The sequence below is a fragment of the Archocentrus centrarchus genome, chromosome 17, assembly GCF_007364275.1.
Source record: "Archocentrus centrarchus isolate MPI-CPG fArcCen1 chromosome 17, fArcCen1, whole genome shotgun sequence".
In the NCBI taxonomy this organism is placed as follows: Eukaryota; Metazoa; Chordata; class Actinopteri; order Cichliformes; family Cichlidae; genus Archocentrus; species Archocentrus centrarchus.
In genome coordinates, this window is record NC_044362.1 from 15,239,362 (window position 1) to 15,261,654 (window position 22,293).

Here is a 22,293-nt window from a genome sequence, read left to right on the forward strand (position 1 = left end):
AGCAGAAATGAAATAGATCAAGAGTGCCCTCCCTCCTCTGGAGACTTTTTGTGTGAGTTCATCAGCATAAAAACAAAACAAAACAATGTAACCAGAGAAGACCATGTTGAAGGGCAATTATTTCTGTGGAAAATGGGTAAATCAGACAGGTCATTAGAGATTTGTACTTAGCAACTTGTAGCCAGTTCCATGGAAATTGGTACTAAAATAGCAACTAAGAGCAACTGTGTTCTTTGGGGTATAGGTGGTCCTGACGCTTATGCTGAAAGGCTGTGTGAAGATGTTTACAGTGTACTGTATTCGTAGGGAGCCAGGCCTTTTGTGCTGCTGGAACTAACAGGCAAATGTGTCCCTCTGCTGTTAAGTTGCTGAACTAGTTACAAATGGCAGTGAGAAGTCCGTGCTGCCAGGATGCTCGACTCACCATTATCCACCACCCGTTTTGCCAAGTCTGTAATCTTTGTAGATATCTAGCTTTAGACAAACAAGGCTTTAAAAACAAATAGAGTTAAGTGCTTTTATTACTCCAGTCATAAAACTGAGACCTGTTGTTAGATATTACATTTAAAGCAGAGGAGTTCAGCATCTTCTTATTGGGAACCACAGAACAGTAATAGAGCTCTCAGTCCAAAACATAAAAAGAGGAAATAGAAGGAAAGCTAAGTGCTTTAAACAAAACATCTGTGATGTTGCATTACCAATATAACTAGAACACAGAGGACATGTCCTTCGGGACATCGGGTGTTTGAGGAAGAGTTTGAGTTCTGGATTCTCTAAAATCTGTCGGCAAACATAAACTGTGGCATTTCTTTATGAGAATTTGAATTTGATTCTTAGCATTGTGATAAAATATGCAGACACTATACTGATAAAAATCTGGTTTTGCCCTTGCAGTAGCAATTATTTTTCATAGAGGGCTACTTAGAAATCATTAAAAACATGGCAGCTCTTTATGTGTTACCTGTGCCGATGCAGCAGCAACAGCATTAAAGTGTCTGAGACCTCCCTGTACCTGAGCCCATACAGGTAAGGAGCAAATGCCCTGGGCAGTAACATAAAAACGCACATATTGACTGTGGAGATCCACACGCGAACATCCCGACTTATTTCTTTCTGGAACAGAAAGAGCTCCAGGGTAAAAATGACACCGGGGGCAAAGTAGAGTAGGAGCAGAACCCCGTGGGCCAGCAGAGTGACCCTGGCCCTGGAGAAGCGACTGTCCCAGATTCCCTGTGTCCTTGTTACCATGTATAGCCGAATGTAGCAGTAAGAAATAAGCAGTAAACAGATGAGTACACCTACAAAGAAGTAGATGTAGATCCTAGTCGTGTTCTTGGCCTGAATGAAACCGAAGGAGAGGAGAACCAGACACACAACTATCCTTTCATGGGAATTCCCATTCGCTACCTGCATCTTGATCATTATTGTGAAAGGGTATACGGCTGCCAACACCCACACCACTACCAGTACGCAGTAAGTTAGGGAAGGTGGAATAATGTCACGGTAGCGGAGAGGCCAACGAACAGCAGCATAGGTGTCGACCACCATGAGAGTGACTGAGAAGATGGCACAGCAGTAAGTGGTGACAGTGAGAGCTGTGACCAGCTCACAAACCAACCAGGGCATCGGCACTCTCACAGCATTACAAATCAATATGGTCAGGTTAAGAAGGATCAAAAACAGGTCGGAGACCAGGGTGTTGGCCAGTAGCAGGTAACGAGTCTCCTGACGCAAGGCACGGGACAGGAAAATGCACACCAGGAGGACAGGACTGGCCAGCAAGGTGGCAAGAGTAATGACTATTGTAGGGATGAAAAAAAAATCCAGGTGCCACTTCTGCAGGATCTCCACCCACTCCTGTGTGAGGTTTGAAATCTGCATCGATGATGTCATTGTACTTCTGAGTCATGAAGGAAATTCAGATGGAGACAGAGGTGCGTTTTATGAGCTGGCCACTACTTTCTCCAGCAAAGTCCTGTGAAAGAAAAACACTAAAAATGAATGTCAACAATCAACAACAGTCAACCACATTTAAAACAGGTAGGATAGGCTCGAACCCCCCCCCCCCCGAACAGTATAACCAGGTAAGAAACTGGATGAAAGGCACATTTGCATGTAGTTATGAGCCATTCTGTGCATGAGTAAGATGTACAACTTGCAATTTTCACATTCAGGCCGCCATGAGCAAAAGTGGATCTCAACATGAATAACATCTCTGTGTGCCCAATACAATAATAACCTTGTTGGGCTGCTGCCTGGGAAAAAATAAAACAAAATCAGTAATGACTAAAGCCTTTATGCTCTGGCTGGGTAACTGTTGAAGTAGCATGCATCTCTGCCTTTGTATCTCGTATTACAGGCCAGGTCAAGTTATTTTAGTCTACATAATTATTAAAATGAGAAGCCAGTACCTTGTTGCCAGAATTCACACATGAAACTTATACAGCAATGGACTCCGGCCCTTAAACATTAAACCAGCTGTTGGGATAATACTTTCTTTTGTGTGAAGTCTCAGAAATTAGATGAGACATCCCGATTTTTAATATTTTTTTAAAAAGGGGGAATACCACAACCATGTTCACCGTGTTCCCATTTTAAATTTATACATATTCATGTGACAGAAAAACTCGGAAATGACTACATAAATGTATTTATTGACAAATTATCGATCGAACAAAGGTGAGTGATCTTACCTGATGCTCAAAATGGAAAAACCTGCCTGTGGTGCACATCCATTAATGCTCAAATAAATAAACGGGTGCTCTGTATCACTCATCTCACTGACCGGCTCTTTCTGAATGTGCTCTTTGTTGACTCAGAGAGATAATATAGGTACACACAGCGCTACAACCGCTTGGTTGTCACGTAGTAACAAGGTGGAGCTACCCACACCGTAGCTTTTACAATGTTTTTTTGCTCAAGGAGTTTATTGCATTGTGAGAATTTATTTTAAAATCCATTTAAACCTACTGGACTGGCAGTTTCCTCTTGGTTTCAATGCAACTCACAAGTCAAGCCTCTGAAATGAACTTAATTTATGAAATCAATTAAGGAAAGTCAAAAATCTTACTGACAGTTTGACAAAAAGATTATCTGGGAGACATTTTTCACACCCAAGAGTTAGAACTGACCCACAGTCTCACACTAACGTCATCACAGCTCAGATCCTGATGAAGCCAGTTACATAAATCAACTCCACAGTGGAAGGCTCTTCATGAGCGCAACCACAATATTATGTTTCCATGGGTGGTTCAGATAATATTCTATAGGACTTAATAAAAATGCTTGATTCAACAGTCACTTCTTTCTTTTTTTCCCATATCCACTTTTTCCTCCTGTATCCTCATCTTCATCACTGTCATCATCACCATCACTATCAGGTTCAATCCTGCCCTGCTGCAGCTCCTCTTCCCGCCACTCCCTTGATACCAGTCTTTTAAACACATCATACTCCTCTGCTGACGCCCGGGCAACATGTGTGAGGAAGGTGTCCTGGTCAACGTTAAGGACGCTGTCCAGTTTGGGGTTGACGATCGTTGTCTGTCCTTTTTTGTCCGGGGTTTCATACTGGCCCCGTCGCTCCAAAAAAGTGTGTCGACACCGGACCTCATCTAGACTGAAACGGAAAAGTCGGCACTTCACCATCTCCGCCTGTTTGATACCCATTCTGAAGTAGACATACTGCAGAGAGAGGAGGTGAAATGTGCTGTTACAAACAGCAGACAAAACAAATGTTCCAGATACTCATAATACTAGCTGTTAATATCAGACATATTATAGACAAACTGAGCAGTTAAGAAAGTCTGACATAGACCATGTTTGTTCCTTTCAGTAGAGAGGGGTGAGTCAACTGTCAAATTTTGGGGCCATGCCCACATACTGGTCACATCAGGATTATAACAGTGATGCAGTGAAGTGAAAACAAAGTATGATGTTGGGTTCTGTTGAGGATACATGCTGGTACATTTGGTGAACACTGTTATTACAGTTTGACAACAGCTTGAAATGTACACATTATAAAATTCTGGACACAGGACATACCAATCCTATACTGAAGCTCTAAGCTGATCTTAAGGACGCTTTGTATTCATGTGGGAATGTGTATGTACACTACTGTCAGTCTCTGCACTGTACAAAGAGATCTGTAGAGCTGCTCACAGGTGCAATAATATTCAGATCTGAGAACCATATATACACATCCATCCAAATAATTGTGTTTGTTTAACTGGATACATCCTGTTGATTATAACTCCATTGCACCTGTTGTCTTTGCCAACCCTTGTGTCCTTGATGAAGTCAATTTTGCATTCTTCAGTGTAAACAATTTAATTGTTGTCTGACTATAAATAACAGTGAATTATATATGAAATGTGCTCCAGTTGTGTTTACTTAACATTTGAATACACATCACAAAAGGCTAGAGCTCAAGTAAAATGGCCAGTTCAGTTTCCAAACCAAAACCTAACAAAAAGCAGCGAGCACATTCCTGGTGAGGCATCAGCTGCCTTGACTGATCTACCTGCTCACCTGAAATTTGTACTCCAGCTGATTCAAGTCCTCCAGCACCACTGCTGGACAGTCTCTGATGATGTCGGTGACCTGCTGGGAAGTAAATAGGCACTTCTCTTTGAGGAACATCACCACATGTTTTACTCGCTTCAAGGGCACAGTCAGGATTCTGGGGTAATGGACCACCACTCTCTGAAGACTGCCTATGGGGAGATAAAGGAAAATACGGGTTTCACATATACTGAGTACTTTTCTGCGTCCTCAAACTGTGCTGCACACAGGCAAGATTTTACCTTCAACTAAGCCTATTTTCCGCAGGTTACTTATGCGCTGCTGCAGCTGTGTCTCTTTGACGCTGTAAAGTTCAGGACATTTCTCCAGGACTTTGTGTGCACTGGACGGGTTGAGGCCCAGGACAAACAGAGCTGTGAGGGTTGGCAGGACGTGTTTGGCAACACCTCCTCCGACACTGGACAAAGACTCGTATATCTGCTCTGCTTGACTTTCTGTAAAGCCCATATCAATAAAAGAGCGCACAGACAGCTCAGTAACCGGTTTCCCGGACGGAGAATTCAAGTCTTGATTGTGCTGCGTTGCCTGGTTGGTGGAGGAGCAGAAAAACCTGGACTGGAGGAAGCATCTCCCAAAGTGACGCGGACAGACCACAGAGCAGGCGGCATTTCTCACAGCCAACAACCGCATTATCTGTGGAAAAATACAATCCTTTAAAATCCTCACAGACAGCAGCGGTGTCTCAGCTGAGGTGGACGAGGGAGAAGATGCTAACAAACTCAACTGTTATCATTAGCTCAAGTTAGCAGACATGAAGATTATCCCAAAATGTCTGACTGCGGTTCATTCAGTTAAATGTGTTGCACCTCTAATTACAGCTAGTTGAACCAAACAAAAAACTAAATCGTCATGGTTTGTATATTTTTACTTCACCTTATGCAGCGTAACACGGGTCCCCATGCTTTGTCCGTTGTCGATATATTTCCGTCTTCCAACTTGAAGAGGTACAAAAGTTCCGCTACGTGCACGTTTTTGTGCAGCGTTGAAAAAAACATTACGTTTATCAGATAGCCTGACCATGGATTATAAGCGTTATAAGATTCGCATTTTCTTGTTGTAATTACCGGTGTCGCGCCAAAAAATGATGGCTGATGTTTCGATGCATTTTATGTCTAATATCTTTTGCATATATCGGCAAATAGGCTGCAGTCAACAGGATTTACAGTGTGATAAATAAAACAAAAAATGATCTGTTTTGCAAATATCCTTATGACTCTGCATTATTATAACAATCAATCCAGCTAGGCTTAAAATAACTGCTCAGGTTAGATACTGTATGTTTGACACATTACAGCTCAACAGGTCTTTTACAACAGCATAAATACTGGTAATCAGTTTTCGGCAGGTCACCTGATTTTAGTTTTCTTGCACTGAAACAGGACACTTTGGTCAATTTTTAAGTTGACTGGAATTAATCTCTATCCACTCCAGCAAATGAGTTAATTAATTATTTTCAGTCAGACAATATATATTTTCATATCCATATGAGAATTAAAATGATTACTGTGAAGAGTACAGATTAAAGAAAAAAAACAAAAAACTACAATCTGGCCCTTTGTTATTAGTACAGTATTACTGTACTGTCTTGTCAGGGATTCCTGCATCTTTGCATATACACACTGGAAATCAGTCTGGGCCTTTATTATAGCTGACAGCCAGTCAGCTACTTAGTTTTTCTCATGATAAAATATTTCCTCTACTTTGGAAATCTGTGAAGGAAACAGCAGCCAGTAAATAGCAGCTTTTATGTTTGTTGGGAACCTGATAAACATGTCTCCTCTTTGTACTGCAGTCATTTAGTGTTTGCTGTCAGGATATAGTTAAGTGCCAATTACTCTACTGAAAACAGCATGCTTGTGGCAAGACATTTATTGATGTATAAAAATAGATAAAATATTAAGAAATATTCTTACACTTTTAATTAAAATATATGAGAATAAATCAGTGAACATAAATGGCCATATTAAAAAAAGAAAAGAAAAAGCTGGATCAAGAGTTTCCATAACTTTAATGAGTTTGTGTAGTTTCTCTGCAGTAACAGCTGAACGTTGTGGTTGTGTTTTTGTAGCAAAGCTGATTGACAGTCAAAGGATCAATCTTTTTTGCTGCTTCAATTTTTCCTCAAACTTAAAAAAACAACAAAAAAACAAACAAAACAAAACAATTAAATAAACAGATTACATCCTGCTCATAGAAATCTGTCAACAAGCACAGCGTGATCAACTGATGATAAAATCGAATGTCTGTCTCACATTTACTCAGTTCAGACAGCAGCGTCTCATTATTGACAGACACACTTCATTTTTCTTTGTCATTCATATCTTTGTTCAGTGGCTACAGACAAATATGTTGGTTTGATAGTTCGGATGGAGGCTTTGCTTTCCTTAAAGCAAAGTCTTTAACCCTCAAGGAGGTACCGATGGAGCTCAGATTTCAGGGCTGCAATTGACAACCTCTCATCCTCATCTTCCTCCTCGGGCAGAGTGTCATCTTCAAGCTCTGAAACTGAGCTCTGCCTGATATAAGCCTTAGGACTGGATTCTTGATGCTGTGGTGAGCCTGTAAAAAAAAAAAAAAGAACAGAGGGCCCTCAGTATATTAAAACATGGCTGGCCACTGTCAGTCTAAGCTGTAGGGTTTCAAACTGTGGGGCAGGACCTGTAGGCAGAACAAGAATGAGCAGGGGCAACATCAAGTTGAATTTGTGTTATTTTTGGAGGGAAAATAAATTAAAGCGCAACGATGATGCTGCGCTGATCATTAATTCACCGAAATGAACACTGGGGGGGTGTCTGTGGTCTGGTTTCCATCTCCTGAGGCGGTGCATTTCAGGAAAAAGTTTGAGACCCACTGATCCAACAGAACCATTAAAAAGTACTCACAGCAGCTCTGAGTTTCAGGAACCACCTCTGCCCAGCTGTACTCTGATAAAGAAATGGGCTGGCTGATCCAGGGCTGCAGCAGCAGCTGGTCTAAAGTCATTCTCTGAGTTGGCTCAGGGTCCAACAGCCCATGTAACACATCATCCAGCTCTGAGAGAATACACAGAAAAAGTTTAATCACCAGACTGTAGAAAATCTTTTCTGGAAACTGAAAGGCTCATGCAGTATTTTGTGAAACCGTAAACAGTGGTGGCGTACCTGGAGAGAGATGGTATGGGGGATTTAGTTTGGCATCCAGGATCTCACCCACATCACAGAAGGGGTTCTCACTGAAAAGCAGTGTGTAGAGCAAAACCCCCAGAGACCACATCTCCAGCTCTGGACCCTCATAGCTACAAAAGGAAGCCCGCTAATGAGACAAGCAATTTAAAGCCTATATGTGACAGCATTTTAATAACTAGTTAATTTAGTGTTGATGGTTTATTATTAAACATTGTATATTCTGGGGCATAAAAGTCATCTAGGACTTTGAGAATATCACTTACATAGACTCTGCGTCCAGATTAAATAATTAATAAATAATTGAAGTGAATTTTTTTAAAACATATGGATGCTATTTTAAGAAATTATCAATAAAACTAAAAAAAGAAGAACAAAGAGAATATGTAATTTACAGGCATTATATACTCACGGATTTCCCTGTAGCACCTCTGGAGAGCAGTACTCCAGTGTGCCACAGAAATTATAAAAGAGTTTCCCAGGAGCCATTATAGCAGCAGAGCCAAAGTCTATCAGTCGAATGTGAAAACACGTGTCGATTATGATGTTCTCATCTTTTATGTCCCTGTGAAGAATTTTCTTAGTCCTCAGATAGAAGACAGCTGCCACAAGCTGGGAAGACAAAGAATCTGCATTTTCACAAGGAACAAATCAACACTTTGTCACATTTATGAGCCCACTCTCCTGTCACGGGTGCATTTTTCTGGCTGTGCACATGCCTGTCTGAATATGTAGCTGGCAAGGGGCTCATCCAACCTCGGCTGCATGTCTATGAACTCAAAAAGGTCCAAGCCATCGCCGTGTTTCTCCATCACCATCTGAAAGTAACTCCCATTCTCAAACACCTCCAGCACCTAGTGACACAAACACGCACGTATGAAGTGGCATTACTAAGAAGACATTTTATTTCTGAAACCTTGTGACGGTGTCATGCATAGTTACCTTAACAATGTTATGGTGCTGCACTCGTGTCAGTATGGCGATCTCCTGGCTCACCCGTCCCAACATTGGGTCATCTACCCAGCAGTCGCTCACTATTCTGGCCTTGCTGATGAACTTCACAATCACCTGTAGGTTTTTAAGTGTGTCATAAGCTCATTCCCTTAAAAAAAAAAAACATCTACACATACACAGAAGTTTTTACACCCTATGGGACCTTTCTGCATGGACAACAAAGGTTTTCTTACTTCTTGTCCATCACAGCGCCTTACTGCCTTCCAGACAAATCCAAAGGCTCCTTTACCAACAGCTTTGATCGGCTTGTACTCTTCTTCAAACTGTCCATCGCAGGCTTTAGACTGCTCAAGGTCCATGGTAGAACGCAATGCGTTGCCTTGACTGGCCTCAACAATTTTCTAAATGGAGTAAATGATCATCAAGCTGAAAGCACAACTACCTCTCATGAGGCTTAAATAAAGAATTATAACATGATTTATTGACATAGAATTTAAGAGCTTTACAGCCACTGACCTCTCCTAGACTGCCTCCTGTTTGGTTGTGCAGTGATTGATCGGTCTGCGACAACGCCCCCTGCTGGTTGAGTCTACACAGCCACACGGAGAAAATAAAGCTTCCATCAGGGAGGTTCGTCCTGCACACATCACACAGCACATCTGGAGACAAAGAGAAGAATACTTGTTTTTGTATTTGATTTTTTATCAGGAAACCAGAAGAACAGTAAACACTTTACTGGCACCAACCTATTCTTGTGCCATCTCTGTGGTATCCACTTCCTTCAAACTGCCCCTCCACTATACACGTAGCCTCTGAGGACTTTTTGTGTCCATACACCTTCTGTTTTTTGGGAGTTGATGTGGCAGGCATATCTGTCAGCGACTGAATCCCAGTATTCACTTGTTCACAGCCCTCTTGGCAGTTTCCTTGATGAATTGCAGAGACAGCTGCCCAGTGAACCTGCTCACCCTTGTGCTTTTCAAGTTCTTCACTTGAATTGTTTCTGGCCTCCACAGCAGTGACCGCAGGCCCATCGGACTCTGGTTCCTGGTCAGACAATATCACACATGGGGAGGGAGTCCGCAGGAGCTCGGCTGTATCGCACGAGGTCACCGAGTGTTCGTTGTCATTGTTGTGTCCTTCACCACTGAGCGGCTCTATACTACCGTTCAGGTCTAGGTCAGCTAGGGCCTGGGTAACCAGATCACCATTGCTGTTGAGGTCCAGAAAAACACTGGCTGAGTCCACTACTTGAGCCGAGCACTCTGCTTGGGCTGGATCAGAACCACCATGGCCAGCAAAATTTTCACAGAAGCCAGAAGATCTAGGAAATTAAATCCGAAAAAATTTATTATGAAGAAAAGAAATTTGTAAAGTAAGCAAGGGTCTACAGTTGAAATAAGGAAGGAAATGAATAAGTATTACACAGTGGAATCAATATGTACAATAAAAAATAAAGATATACACAAAAAAAAAAAAGTACTGAAAAGAGGAACAAAGCTTTCCTAAGAAACACATCCAGGTGTGAGGGTATCAAATGAGATGAGGAATGAATGTTTGCAGTTTTCTTTGAAGTCTCACTAAACAAAAGAAGCAGGCGCACTCAATTCAAAAAGGCTTATACAGTCAAATAGGTGCTGACTTAGTAAAGACTCCTCCAAAAATATTAATGAGACAGCGTTTCTAAGCTACAGGCTGAAACTCATCTGTTTCTTCCTGCCATCATGTAATATTTTAAAGTATTATATACATAACCGAGAGTGCTGACATTCTCATGAGCCTTTCTGGATTCTTTGAAGTTTCAACCATGTACGTCAGAAGCTTTCAGGGCCACATTTCACCCACAAAACTGAAAAAAATCTCTCCCCTCACCCGCTCTCCATTGAGATGACCTCATAGCTCGAGTCCTCAAAAACAGAGGCACGTGAGCAGTGGTCTTTTCCTACGTCAGGTGGTTTCTCATTGATCTTAACAACATGTCCATTCTCAGCAGGAATGTCTAGAGAAGAAGAAAAACATTCATTGTGCACATGTATTTATAGCTGAGCTGCAGGGAGAAATGACACAAAGAAAAAACAACAACAGAGCTACGTCACACCTGGGATATTCTCAGTGGCAGGTTCATACTTTCCCTGAACCTCATTGGCCAGCTGCCGTTCTCTGTTTTGGTGTGATGGTTTGGTGGGAATGGAGCAACAGGTGTCTTCATCTGGAAGTTCCACCCAGGCAAATGTCTTGAGGAGTGCCTGAGTGGTATCCATGCTGTCTATCTGGCTGCTATATGGAGCCACTTGAGCTGCTTCTTCCATCAGTTCTGCAGTGTTATTGGCCCTGAGGAAAGATGGATGTTTTAATCCAATTCTTTTTTTTTTTTTTTTTTAATGGTAACTTGGATCAGACAAGAAAGCTACAGGCAAACTGCAGCAGCAAAATATTTGCTGAAAAAGTATCCGTGAAGCTTCTCCTACTAGATGGAACTGTATATGCAAAACAATGATATATGGATGCTATTTTGGATGACTTGTTTTTTTGGGGTTGGAAAATGCTGCAACTATGAATCACAAAACACTACGCACATCACCTTACAAGCAGTCTTCTATAGAAACAACTAGTGGCTTACTTATCTTTTTAAAATCACTGATAACTGTAGATAATGAATGAATCCCTTAACTCTCAACTCACTTCTCCCTGCAGTTACATTTTTAGTGACTGATGAGGTCTCCTGCTTATTTTCCCCACAGACTGAGGATTCAGGACACATGCAGGTTTCTCTCTGCATGCTGTAGCCTGTACATGCTTAGCTGGAATAAAAGCTCAGTACTAAAGTCAATCTTATGTATACGAAGTTAGTAAACATTAATGTTCAATTGAAACAACTAACTATGCATTACCAATGGAAATGCAAGGGTGGTTGTATTAATGCTTCTGAATATTAGAGAAAATATATATATTTTTTTATTGATAGAAAACCAACTTTTCTACAATTATATTATTTCTACACATCTAGCCGATGACTGTCAGAAGTATTTCCATGTGTGGAAACACACACTTCCTTTCAAAAGGCACTGATAACTTTCTTCACCTTCTAAATATGGGGTGCTGTATAGGAAAACTCTACTCTTAAAAAAAATTAATACTGAGCATGCTGTGACATTATTCATCCAACAGATGGCAAACGAGGGGACTTTTAACACACTAAACCCAGACTGTGATGTTCCAGTGTCACAATCATTCATGAATCAATTATGACTGTGAAATGCAGGGAAATCATTCCAGTCACAACGGCTTTGCAAGTCTAATTCAACAACAACAAAAAGCACAAAAAATAATGAGCAGTCAAAGCTAATCTAACAGGGAAAAGAAGTAATTAGTGTTTTAATGTCTACTGAATAGTTGAAGACACAGAGAGGGTATAAGGCTTGACCACTGAGTTGGTGTAGTTCCAGATTTACTGCAAAGTACATTAAATATACATGCAGGCTGTGGCTTTTAGGGACCTGATTGTTGCTACAGCAGCTTTTGTCTGTCCAGCATATCAGAGGATACAAACTAATTCTGTTTAAAGCCTACATGTACAATGAATTCTAATATCTGCTAGCCAATAACGTCCTGTCAGAACGAAACACAATCATACAACTTACTAGATAAAGTCATTGATACACATTAAAATCACACAGCCTATGAGCTGGATGATTTTAACGTGCCCGGTTACTTACGTAACCACACGTGTTGAAGTGACAGCGGGAGGGGAGAGGGTAGACAGAGCACTGCCTTGTTTATCCAGCATCGTGCTGGTGCCAGTGAAGATCCTGCCCCTCCCTGCTGAAGTCCTGTCCAGGGCAGCTCGGTGCACCATGGCCATGTCTCCAGCCACCAGTGAGGAAGGGTCTAAATTTGAAATAAGGAAGGAAATTTGTTTGTTCTGTTTGTCTTCTTGGATGGGTGTTCTGTTAAGTGTAATTTCCCCATTGTGGGATCAATAAAGTATCATCATCATCATCATCAAATTATTAAGTGCAGCACAGTAGAAACAAATAATATCATATGACAAGTAAAAATATGGACACAAAAAAATAAAATAAAATAAAAATCAAGATCAAGATAAACTGATAGAAGCAAAGTTATTTAAAAAAAAAAAAACCCATGTAAACACTCACCACATTTTCCTGATATTCTGGATGCTGCTGGACTTTTAGGGACCTCTGCATGAGAATCAGGGAAGGATCTGGCCTTTCTGTCTGAGTCCGACATCCATTCATAGAAACCAGGCATCAGGAAAGTGACGTTCTGCAGATGACAAAACAGCAGCGATACCTTTGAGTGTCTGATGGCCCTCATTCTAAACAGCCATGTTCAGCTGGTCACTTTGGCTGACCTTCCCCAGCAGCTCGTCCTTGCTGTAGCCAAACAGACTGAGGGCCAGGTGGTTGTGGATGCTAACGATTGAACCATCAGTGCGGAGCAGAAGGAGACCGCTGACAGGAGAGAACACCCAAACTGTTCCAGAGTATTCCAGTGCTGGGCTGACAGTGCTGTCCGCGTTGACATCTGTGAAAGTCCAAGCACATGTTCAAAGTGCTCAGTTAGCCAAAGAAAGCAGAAAACATATGATTATAGAATCCATTATAGCATTTTTAAAATGGGTTAGGGGTCAATACAGTGGCACAGTGAATTTATTGCTTTAAAACACAAAAGTCAGATTTGAGGATATTATTCAACTAGTGCTCACTAGAATGGACACATGAAAAGAGGCATTAAGACTAAAGCTGCTAAAAATCTATCATTGTGAGCACCATATCTGATCAATAGGGGTCACATTGGTATTTTTCCAACTGCATACTGTTCAGGAGAAACCTAAATGTTAAACCCACATCTCCCAATGGCATGTGTGTTGTGCTTTAAATGTATAGCCATGTTTTCCCTATAGGACTATGAACTTTTCCAGGTACAGCAAGTTTTGAAAGACCTTATTCATCTTAATGAGAATTTCCTCAACCCATTAACAAGCACACACACAGCTTCTCAGCAATGTTTGCCTGCTGCCTTACTTTTCCACCATAGTGTCATTTATCCTCTGTACATTTTGACTATAAAGTTTGGACTGCAAGAGGTTTAAATGGTTGGGTGAATAACAGCAGGTGAGTTTTTAATCTATAGGCCCCACCTTTGTCCTAACATCTAAGCAAACTACCTGATGAGGATGATACATCAAGGCTATCATTGAGGTAAATGTAGCCAGTCCCATTAGGTTGGTGTTTCCCACACTGCACTGCCCCTTGAAGTTTGACACACAGTGGGACTGCTGCACCGCCTCTGCTTCTACCACACACTCGCTGAACCCTCAGCATCTGAAAGCGAGACAAAAAAAAAAAAAAAAAAAAAAAAAAAAAAAAAGCTAAGCCAGCACTACAGAAACAGCTCAGAGGGATGTCATTTATTTTATGTGCGCCACCAAAATGTCAGAGAAGCACACTGATGAACAGGAGCTTGGAAGCAAAGGTTAAAATTGTGAGTTTTACTTAGCTGAGCAGAACAGTTCAAAAGCGTGCTTACTTTGGGCAATGCATGACTGTGGAGGGGGATTTGTAAAGAGGGGATTAGCTTATTCACACACACTCCTTTTAACTCCTCAGGATGATGGTATCCATGGAGATGGGCAAATGCCAAGTCACAGGTTAGGATACTGCCCTGAAAATGACAAATGTACATGTCTAATATAGCATTATATAAATTATCTTAACATTTGTGAAAGACTGCTAAACAAAGGTGTACTTACATCTTTTGAAAAGGACAAAAAGGCAGACACCCTTTCCACATTTTCCATTATGAGAAGGAGGTGGTTTTCATTCTGTGACTCTCTGTAGGTGTACACTGACACTGGCACCTCTCCAGATAATGTCACTGCATCCACCTGTCAAAGAAAAAAAAAATTGTGGTGTTGGCAATGAAAGGAATCTAACTCAAGTGGTTAATGCTGTTTTTTGAGGAAAATGAAGTAATTTCATACCACTTTTCCAGATGCTACAGCAACAGTCCCATCAACTAGTGGAAAATCCTCTTCCAGTGCTTCTTCCAGGACCTGACTGGTTTTCTTTAAGAGGGAGTGCAGTTTTTTTCCAATCAGCTCCTCGGTCGTGCACTCAAACAGCTTGCAGGCTTGCTCATTTGCTGACAAAACCTGAAAATAAATAAATAAAAATTGAAGTCAGCAGTTGCGGCAGTTGAAGTGCTCCTCATCCTGTGATGCACATCCACCCCTCCTCACATTAAGTGAACACCACAGTACCTTTTTAGTTTTATGGTTGACTGTTAGAATGACTTTGTTTGGGTTGAGGGGAGAGGGATACCCTGGCAGGCCAAAATCTCCAGACATCAGCTGACTGAAGAGGGTCTTCTCCATCTCTGACATAGTGGACAGGTGTGGCAAGGAACCAGCTTGGGACACAGGAAGCAAACTACACATCTGAAGATTTTTTGTGGCCACAGAAAAGCCAACATCAAAATGATCACCTGTAAGAAAAATGCGTCGTATAAACAGATTAAAACACAACTTATTCCCTTAATTTAAACAAACTAAATCACGTCCCACACATCGTTTCAAAGCTGACTATGTGGATGTGAATGTATCCTCTGAGCATTTTAGTTTGTAATAATGAAAACAGTTAAAACTTGCCTGCCAGGGAATCAGGATCATAACGACGCCGAAAGGCTAAAAGCCTCTCCTTGTACAGAGGTCTCCGAGTACATGGGTAGGACCTATTCAGGATAAAGTCATCTTCCAGGTGACCAGAAGAGAAGTCGGGAACCACACAAATAGTCTGTCCTTTAACACCGATGCTTCCCATAGCCGCAAAACGATTCTCAGCTGACAGCGACATTGTTGTTGGTGAGCCAACTCGCGGCGATAATAACTCACTTAAGTATATATGACAGAAAATTAATGGTTGCAGCAATTAGTTTAATATCGCAACTGGTAGTTCCTGCAACAAGACATATTTTATTGACGATATTTAGCGTCCAACACTCACCTCAGCTGGTTTCCTAGTTGTTAGGCACGGCTGTTTCAGTTGATGCTAGTTGACAAGGTAACGTTACCTGCACTGCGCTCTGTGGCTAACTAGCCATCTGCTAACTTCAGTGCCAGCAAATTCACTGCAGTACGGTCGGTTCTGTTTTTCAGTCCTGGATTACCGACGTTTTCTCAGCCTGACGTTTTTGGGCTTTACTCGGAATCGAGGTCAGCCTCGATTAAAAGCACATATTATTAACATAATATTATTTCACCGGATACGGTAAATGTCTTTTGTAAACCGCGGGCTTCGAGTGCCAGTGGCGTAGATGATTTGAAGACATCTTCTGGAACCAATCAAACCTCCAACTCCTAACCGGGAAAAACTCATTGGATAATTAACCCGGAAAAGCCCGCCTTTGTTTCCATGGGAACACCGTCACACAAAATAATTACTGGTGCATTCAAGTGGCATCTGAATAATCGAAAAGACGGGTTTTAATTGGAACAGTTCTCGTAAACGATCACTTGATAAAACAAAAAGAAATAATAATATAGCTTTCCGAGTTGTTTCCACATAGTGTTTCTACTTAAAAGCACGCAAATAGGCCAAAGTCGGAAGAATGACGTCCCACCTCAGGAAACTGGAAAATCGGATGAGCACACGAATGCACAACTAATCCAAAAAAAAAAAAAATGGGCTAAATGCACGGGCAAATTAAAGCGTGTGCGACTTCTATAAGGCAAATACGGATATTATGGTATTATAATAAAACTATAGAAAATACAGATTAATCTATTAATTAATAGATTAATTAATTAAGTAAAAAAAGCAGAAACATCAGATTATTTTGCTTAAACTGTGGCTTATATTCTAACTAAGCAAGCAATATTTAATGTACTGGCATTTGTTAAAAAACAAAAAGGCATCCATAACATTAGTAAAAAAACAATTATATACATTTAAAACATATCACATGAGAATGATTCACTTTTTATTTTCATGTATCTGATGAACAACACCAAAGTGCATGTCTGAACAAACATAACAAAGATAATCCCATTACATAAAGCTGGCATCTGGGAGAAGTTGGGCAAAAATTCAACAAGTTCCAGGTGCTGTTACTGCAGGGGTCCATATGGTGACATTATTTATTTATTTTTCTCTTCATTAGCTACATGGCTTTTTGTTTGTTCAATCCACAAGATCCCCTTTAGACTTGACAAATGTTTTAGTCACAACACAAACTGAAGTTAAATGAATCGGACGTTATCACTACTGACAGAAAGTCCAGCAGAGTACAAACTGAAAGGGGTAAAAGGGACATAGTAGGAAAGTACCCTCTGCAGTGCTTTTGCATAAGTGAAACTGACCAAAAAAACCCTCCAAAACAAAATATAAGGAGGCAGAAATCTCATTCTGACATAGCTGCTTATTAAGGATTTATATTTATTTATAACAGTCAGTACAGATGTTTTGAAACATGTTTCTGTTAAAATTAGCTCTCTTGGTATAAGCGAAAAATCTCGTGAGCAGAATTTCAGTTCATCCAGTACTGAAACAATTCATCATGATGACAGACCAGCTCCAGCTGCAACGACAACTGTTCATCCAGTTTGCTGACACCAGGCCCAAATTTTATGCATCAGTGCCTTTTCTTTTTCTGTTCTTTTTTTGTTGTTTTACACTTCAAAACACACCTAGTAGAGTTGAATTCTGTAACGCATACTTTTTGATACAAATTACCTTTTGCTGTGCACTTGCTATACCTGCTAAGCTTTATGTGATGCTTCTGGGTTAGTATGTTTCTCTAAGTTTTTGTTTCACCTATGCTGACAGTAATTTGAACAAACATGTCAAAATTAAATAATCCTTTGCGTCTGTGAATTTGTGGTTCAGCACCTTCTGCGATGTTTGTTGGAGTTGAAGAAGTTTTAAACACTAGCAATTATCTTGCTGGATCCTGCGTCTTTGTTTTGTTTACTCCAGTTGCTGGCTACTGTAGCTGTAGCATGCATGCTTTGTCAAGTAGCTCATTTTACGCTAATGAGTACTGGTTGAAGGAGCTAAGCAGAACACATTACATAGTCTCTCTCTCTCTCACACACACACACACACACACACACACACACACACACACACACACACACACACACAGTCATATGCACACACAAGCAATCTTGGGCACATGCTCGCGGTGCCATGGCTGTGAAGTGAGCTTTGATAAGCTTTTGGAGCATAGTTCACTAAAAACAGGTCCATCCTAATGGTGGTAGTCCCTTTTACTGTGTGGACGGTTGCCTAATATATGATCCACCTCTGAGGCAATGCCTGCTGTCATCTTTGGAATCACCTGAAATGTACATGACAAAGGAAAAACGTGTCACAATAATGTAGTGCCACAAGACCAACTAATGAAAAGATTACACAGAAATGGCATTGTACCTGAATGGCTCCCAGGTTCTCTGTGAGCTGGCTTGGACTGGAGGACCCCAGAAGTACTGAGCTCACTCCCTCGTTTCTCAGGCACCAGGCTAAAGATCAGGGAAATCAGGGAAAGGAGGAGTCTCAGATTTGTGATAAGGTATTAAAGCAGAAAAAACTTCCAGACACGAATCTTAGTTTTGACAAAAATTGAAAGCTGAGGTAGAAGCTCTCCTTTACCTATGGCTAGCTGTGGCAAAGTGCATCCGAGCTTCTCCGCGATATGAGCCAGCTCTTTTAGTTTGGCTTGCTGTTTTCTCCCTTCCTCGCTCATTATTTTCTCCCTCAACCACTGGTATGGCTAAAGGAGCAGGGAAAGCAGATGTATTAGATTTACATGCATAGTGATGCAGGTGAATATTCAGTTCTTGCATTGCTGGATCTTTGTGCTGCCTTTGACACACTTGATCATGGCATCCTGATTAAGAGACTTCGAACTTAGGTGGGCATCTCTGGTTCAGCTCTGGATTGGTTCTCTTCCGATCTCTGTCACAGGAGCGTTTCAGCTGCTGCTGCTAATTTTGTGTCCTCTCCTGCTACTTTATCTTGTGGTGTGCCCTGAGGTTCGGTCCTGGAGCTTATCTTGTTCACCTTTTATATGCTTCTACTTGAACACATCCTGAGTTTTATTTGAAGTCATTTAATTCCACTGTTACGCAGATGATATTCAAACCCTAGAATGTAGTCAAATTGTCTGTCCTTCAGGACTCAATTAATGCTATAAAGAACTGGATGGCAGCCAATTATTTGTCTTTAAATACACAAAGAACTGAAGTTCTTATCAGTGCCTCTGACAACTTTGGTGAGTGGGATTTGATAACTTTGAGAACTTTGATAAATGGAATTGAGCATCTTGGACCTATTTCATCTTCAGTTCTCCCAACTGTGAGAAATCTGGGTGTTACTCAGTTTTGATAAGCATGTTGGCTGTCCTGTACAAACTTATTTTTATCATCTGCTGAACATTGCCCATCTCAAATATATTATCTCTCATTGTGAAATGGAAATGATTATGCATGGTTTTATTTAATCACGCCTTGACTGTTGGGATTTGTTGTTCCTTTGGCCTGTTCATATCATCCCTGGATTGCTTAAAAATAGCCCAGGATGCTGCTGTCAGCCTTCTCACCGGCACACTTGTGACACCCGGTCTAGAGAGGTCAGCATCAACCTGTACCTTCATTGAGGCCCTGGAGGATTCTGGGATGCCGTTCTCATACTTTCCAGTGATTATTCCACAGGCCAAAGGCGACCAAGAGACCACACCCACACCTGTAAGACCACAGTGATTGCTAAGCAACAGGATATGAAATCTGTCATAACTTTAAAAGCCTGACATTCAGAGAAAATTCCTGAAGAGATACCTATCTTATGGTAGAGCTCTGGAAGCTGAGTTTCCACTTTTTCCCTCTGGAAGAAATGATACTCAGCCTGTTCACACACTGGCGGGATGAGATTAAACTGCCTGGCCACAGAATATGCTTCCTAAATGTGGGGAAGAGAGAATGATGAGACTGGGAGAAAGAGATAAGGTAATGTGTTAAATGGACCTTTTGTATTTAATGACTTTTATCTTTCCCCAGTACTTTGTATCACAGAGGAAAACTGTGTAACTTTCACAGAGCTGCCAGCTTCATCAGTGAGGCCAATAAATGTTAGACACTTTTATCACTGAAGTTTTTTCAATAACATATATATTTTTTTCGTTTGAGCAAAGTACATCCCAACCAGGGTTATTGTAATTATTTAAAACCAAAGGGCGTAACCACACTTAAGTTAGCATAAATAAAAGCATAAACTATACTAACTGAAACAATGTTATGTACTCACAAAACTATTCAAGATAAAATAAAAAATATAGATGAAATTTCCTCAGTTTTAGTCTGTAAATTCAGTCACATTTGTATCACAGCCTGCCTGATGAGGCTCTGTTACATCGATTTATTCAGACCTGATATCTTTCCATCACGGAGGGCACTTCCTTCAAAATGTGAAGTGTTTAGATTGTAATATCTATTTATTAGGCATTTTTGTTTGTAGATGTGTTTCATGGTATTATAAGTGATCTCACAAAATCATAACAGGGACTAACAAATGACTGATATATAATCACTGGCCTCTTCATTAGATGCACCTATTCAATTGCTTGTTAATGCAAATATCTAATCAGCCAATCACATTGCAGCAACTCAGTGCATGTAAACACGGTCAAGTCGATCTGCTGAAGTTCCAAGCAAGCATAAGAATGGGGACGAAAGATGATTTAAGTGACTTTGAACGTGGCATGGTAGAGTTTTCCCAGAAACTGCTGATCTACTCAGATTTTCCCACACAAGAATCTCTAAAGTTTAAAGAGAATGATAAAAAAAGAGAGAGAAGATATCCAGTGAGTGTCAGGTCTCTGTATGAAAGTGTCTTGTTGATGGCAGAGGTCAGAAGAGAAATGCCTGACTGCTTCAAGCTGTAAGGAAGGCAAGGGTAACTCAAAAACACACTGGTTACAACCATGTATGCAGAAGAGCATCCCAAAATGTATAACTTTGAATCAGTTGGGGTACCGTAGCAGAAGACTGCACCGGGTGCCACTCTTGTTGGCTAAGAAAAGACAACTGAGGCTTCAATTCAGACAGGCTCACCAAAATGAAACAATCCAAGACTGAAAAAATGTTTCATGGTCTGATGTGGGTCAGAATTTGGCATACACACATGGAAACATGGATCCATCCTGCATCTGTATCAAGGGTTCAGGCTGCTGCTGCTGCTGGTGTAATGGTGTGCGGGATATTTTCAATTTGGACCCCTTAGTACCAACTGAGCATCATAACCTACCTGAGTAGGTAGGTTATGATGCTGATCATGTCCATTGCTTTATGACCACTTCTGATGGCTGCTTCTGCCATGTCACAAAACTCAAATCATCTAAATTGGTTTCTTGAACATGACAATGAGTTCACTGTGCTCAAAAGGTCACCACGGTCACCAGATCTCAATCCAATAGATTACCTTTGGGATGTGGTGGAGCAGGAGATTCTCATCATGGATATACAGCCAACAAATCTGCTTTGTTGACATGGCCATGTCAATACGGACCAAAATCTCTGAGGAATGTTTCCAGCACTTTGTTGAATCTGTGAAGAATTACTGCAGTTCTGAAGGCAAAAGGAGGTCCAACCTGGTACTAGCAATGTGTAACTATTGAAGTGACCAGTGAGTGTATATCAACTTACTCCACCCATCTGTTTTTTTTTTCTGTTTTAATAATCTGGACTGGAAAGATGAAAATCTTTTTCCATCACTCACCATGATCTCCATGGCAGACCACCGTGATGTCCCCCAGTACATGGCCATCCCCTGGTTGATCACGTGTGTCATTGCTCTCACTATCTCTGTGAATACAAAATATTAAAGAACAGATGTGTGCATCATCAATAACTGAACAGTGAATGGAGCCATCATAGAATTTTGAAAGGTTTTATCAACATTGTTCAAACTACAGGACACGGAAAAATAAGTGGGTCCTTGAAACGTCCAGCCTCTTCTTTTAGACCCATGTGTAAGCAGATATTGTTTGCTGGGGTCACACTACGTAATGAGACCAAAGGCCGTAGGGTTAAAAGACTCAGCCAGTCTTTGCAGAACGTTGCCTGTGCAGTGGAAGAAATCATAGCAAGTTAAATCTGAAGGGGCTGAAGTCAGCCGCAGTGGCCTTCAGTGGTTTGTGTATTTGTGCCTCAGGATGTAGCAGGAAAGTAATGGCTGGTGTAAAAATGGATGAGCAAAATATTTTTTTTTAAATAAAAACCCCTGTGAAGTACTTTCTCAAAGCACAGCTCACACAGGAGAAGAAAGCACCGCTATTATTCTGAATGTGTGCCTGTTACATGCTTTACACAAACTTTCTAATTACTAAAGAAAACAAGCATGTGATCAAGTAATTCATCAGATTTCTTCAATCTGTAACCGCACTTAAATGAATTAATAAACCATCTGCCACCTTATTACAATGCTGCACGCAGAATGTGAAGCAGAGAGGCTGGAAATGAGGGTGAGGAGATGAGAGCGCAGCGAGTGTGATTAAAAAAGAGCGATTCCTTTTCATCAGT

At 40.9% G+C, this 22,293-nt stretch overlaps 4 protein-coding genes across 4 annotated transcripts in view; all 4 read right to left on the reverse strand.

Annotated features, from left to right (window-relative positions):
• Window positions 1–549: 549 nt before the first annotated feature.
• On the reverse strand, window positions 550–2,791 carry LOC115795951 (probable G-protein coupled receptor 148). The gene is made up of 2 exons (XM_030752107.1): window positions 2,694–2,791; window positions 550–1,975 (listed from the first exon to the last, which is right to left on the reverse strand). Exon 2 carries the CDS (start codon window positions 1,891–1,893, stop codon window positions 958–960), a length of 936 nt encoding a protein of 311 aa, XP_030607967.1. The 5' UTR covers window positions 1,894–1,975; window positions 2,694–2,791; the 3' UTR covers window positions 550–957.
• On the reverse strand, window positions 2,703–5,509 carry mterf4 (mitochondrial transcription termination factor 4). The gene is made up of 4 exons (XM_030752105.1): window positions 5,455–5,509; window positions 4,803–5,214; window positions 4,528–4,712; window positions 2,703–3,681 (listed from the first exon to the last, which is right to left on the reverse strand). Exons 1-4 carry the CDS (start codon window positions 5,479–5,481, stop codon window positions 3,298–3,300), a joined length of 1,008 nt encoding a protein of 335 aa, XP_030607965.1. The 5' UTR covers window positions 5,482–5,509; the 3' UTR covers window positions 2,703–3,297.
• Window positions 5,510–6,528: 1,019 nt separating this feature from the next.
• Window positions 6,529–16,122, reverse strand: pask (PAS domain containing serine/threonine kinase). Its single transcript, XM_030752283.1, has 21 exons — window positions 15,725–16,122; window positions 15,370–15,611; window positions 14,983–15,206; window positions 14,704–14,874; window positions 14,473–14,607; window positions 14,250–14,384; window positions 13,888–14,044; window positions 13,072–13,244; window positions 12,854–12,983; window positions 12,413–12,584; window positions 10,795–11,027; window positions 10,569–10,695; window positions 9,443–10,020; window positions 9,213–9,355; window positions 8,930–9,097; window positions 8,685–8,810; window positions 8,462–8,596; window positions 8,155–8,354; window positions 7,722–7,855; window positions 7,464–7,613; window positions 6,529–7,140 (listed from the first exon to the last, which is right to left on the reverse strand). The coding sequence occupies exons 2-21, from the start codon at window positions 15,572–15,574 to the stop codon at window positions 6,980–6,982; spliced, it is 3,657 nt and encodes a 1,218-aa protein (XP_030608143.1). The 5' UTR covers window positions 15,575–15,611; window positions 15,725–16,122; the 3' UTR covers window positions 6,529–6,979.
• Window positions 16,123–16,693: 571 nt separating this feature from the next.
• Window positions 16,694–22,293, reverse strand: part of kcnab1b (potassium voltage-gated channel subfamily A regulatory beta subunit 1b) — a 35,896-nt gene continuing 30,296 nt past the window's right edge. Inside the window, exons 10-15 of the mRNA XM_030752702.1 lie at window positions 21,491–21,576; window positions 19,555–19,675; window positions 19,368–19,462; window positions 18,371–18,491; window positions 18,152–18,240; window positions 16,694–18,059 (exon numbers count right to left, since the gene is read on the reverse strand). Coding sequence (XP_030608562.1) covers window positions 17,970–18,059; window positions 18,152–18,240; window positions 18,371–18,491; window positions 19,368–19,462; window positions 19,555–19,675; window positions 21,491–21,576 — 602 coding nt within the window. The 3' untranslated portion in view covers window positions 16,694–17,969. The remainder of the gene's footprint in view (window positions 18,060–18,151; window positions 18,241–18,370; window positions 18,492–19,367; window positions 19,463–19,554; window positions 19,676–21,490; window positions 21,577–22,293) is intronic.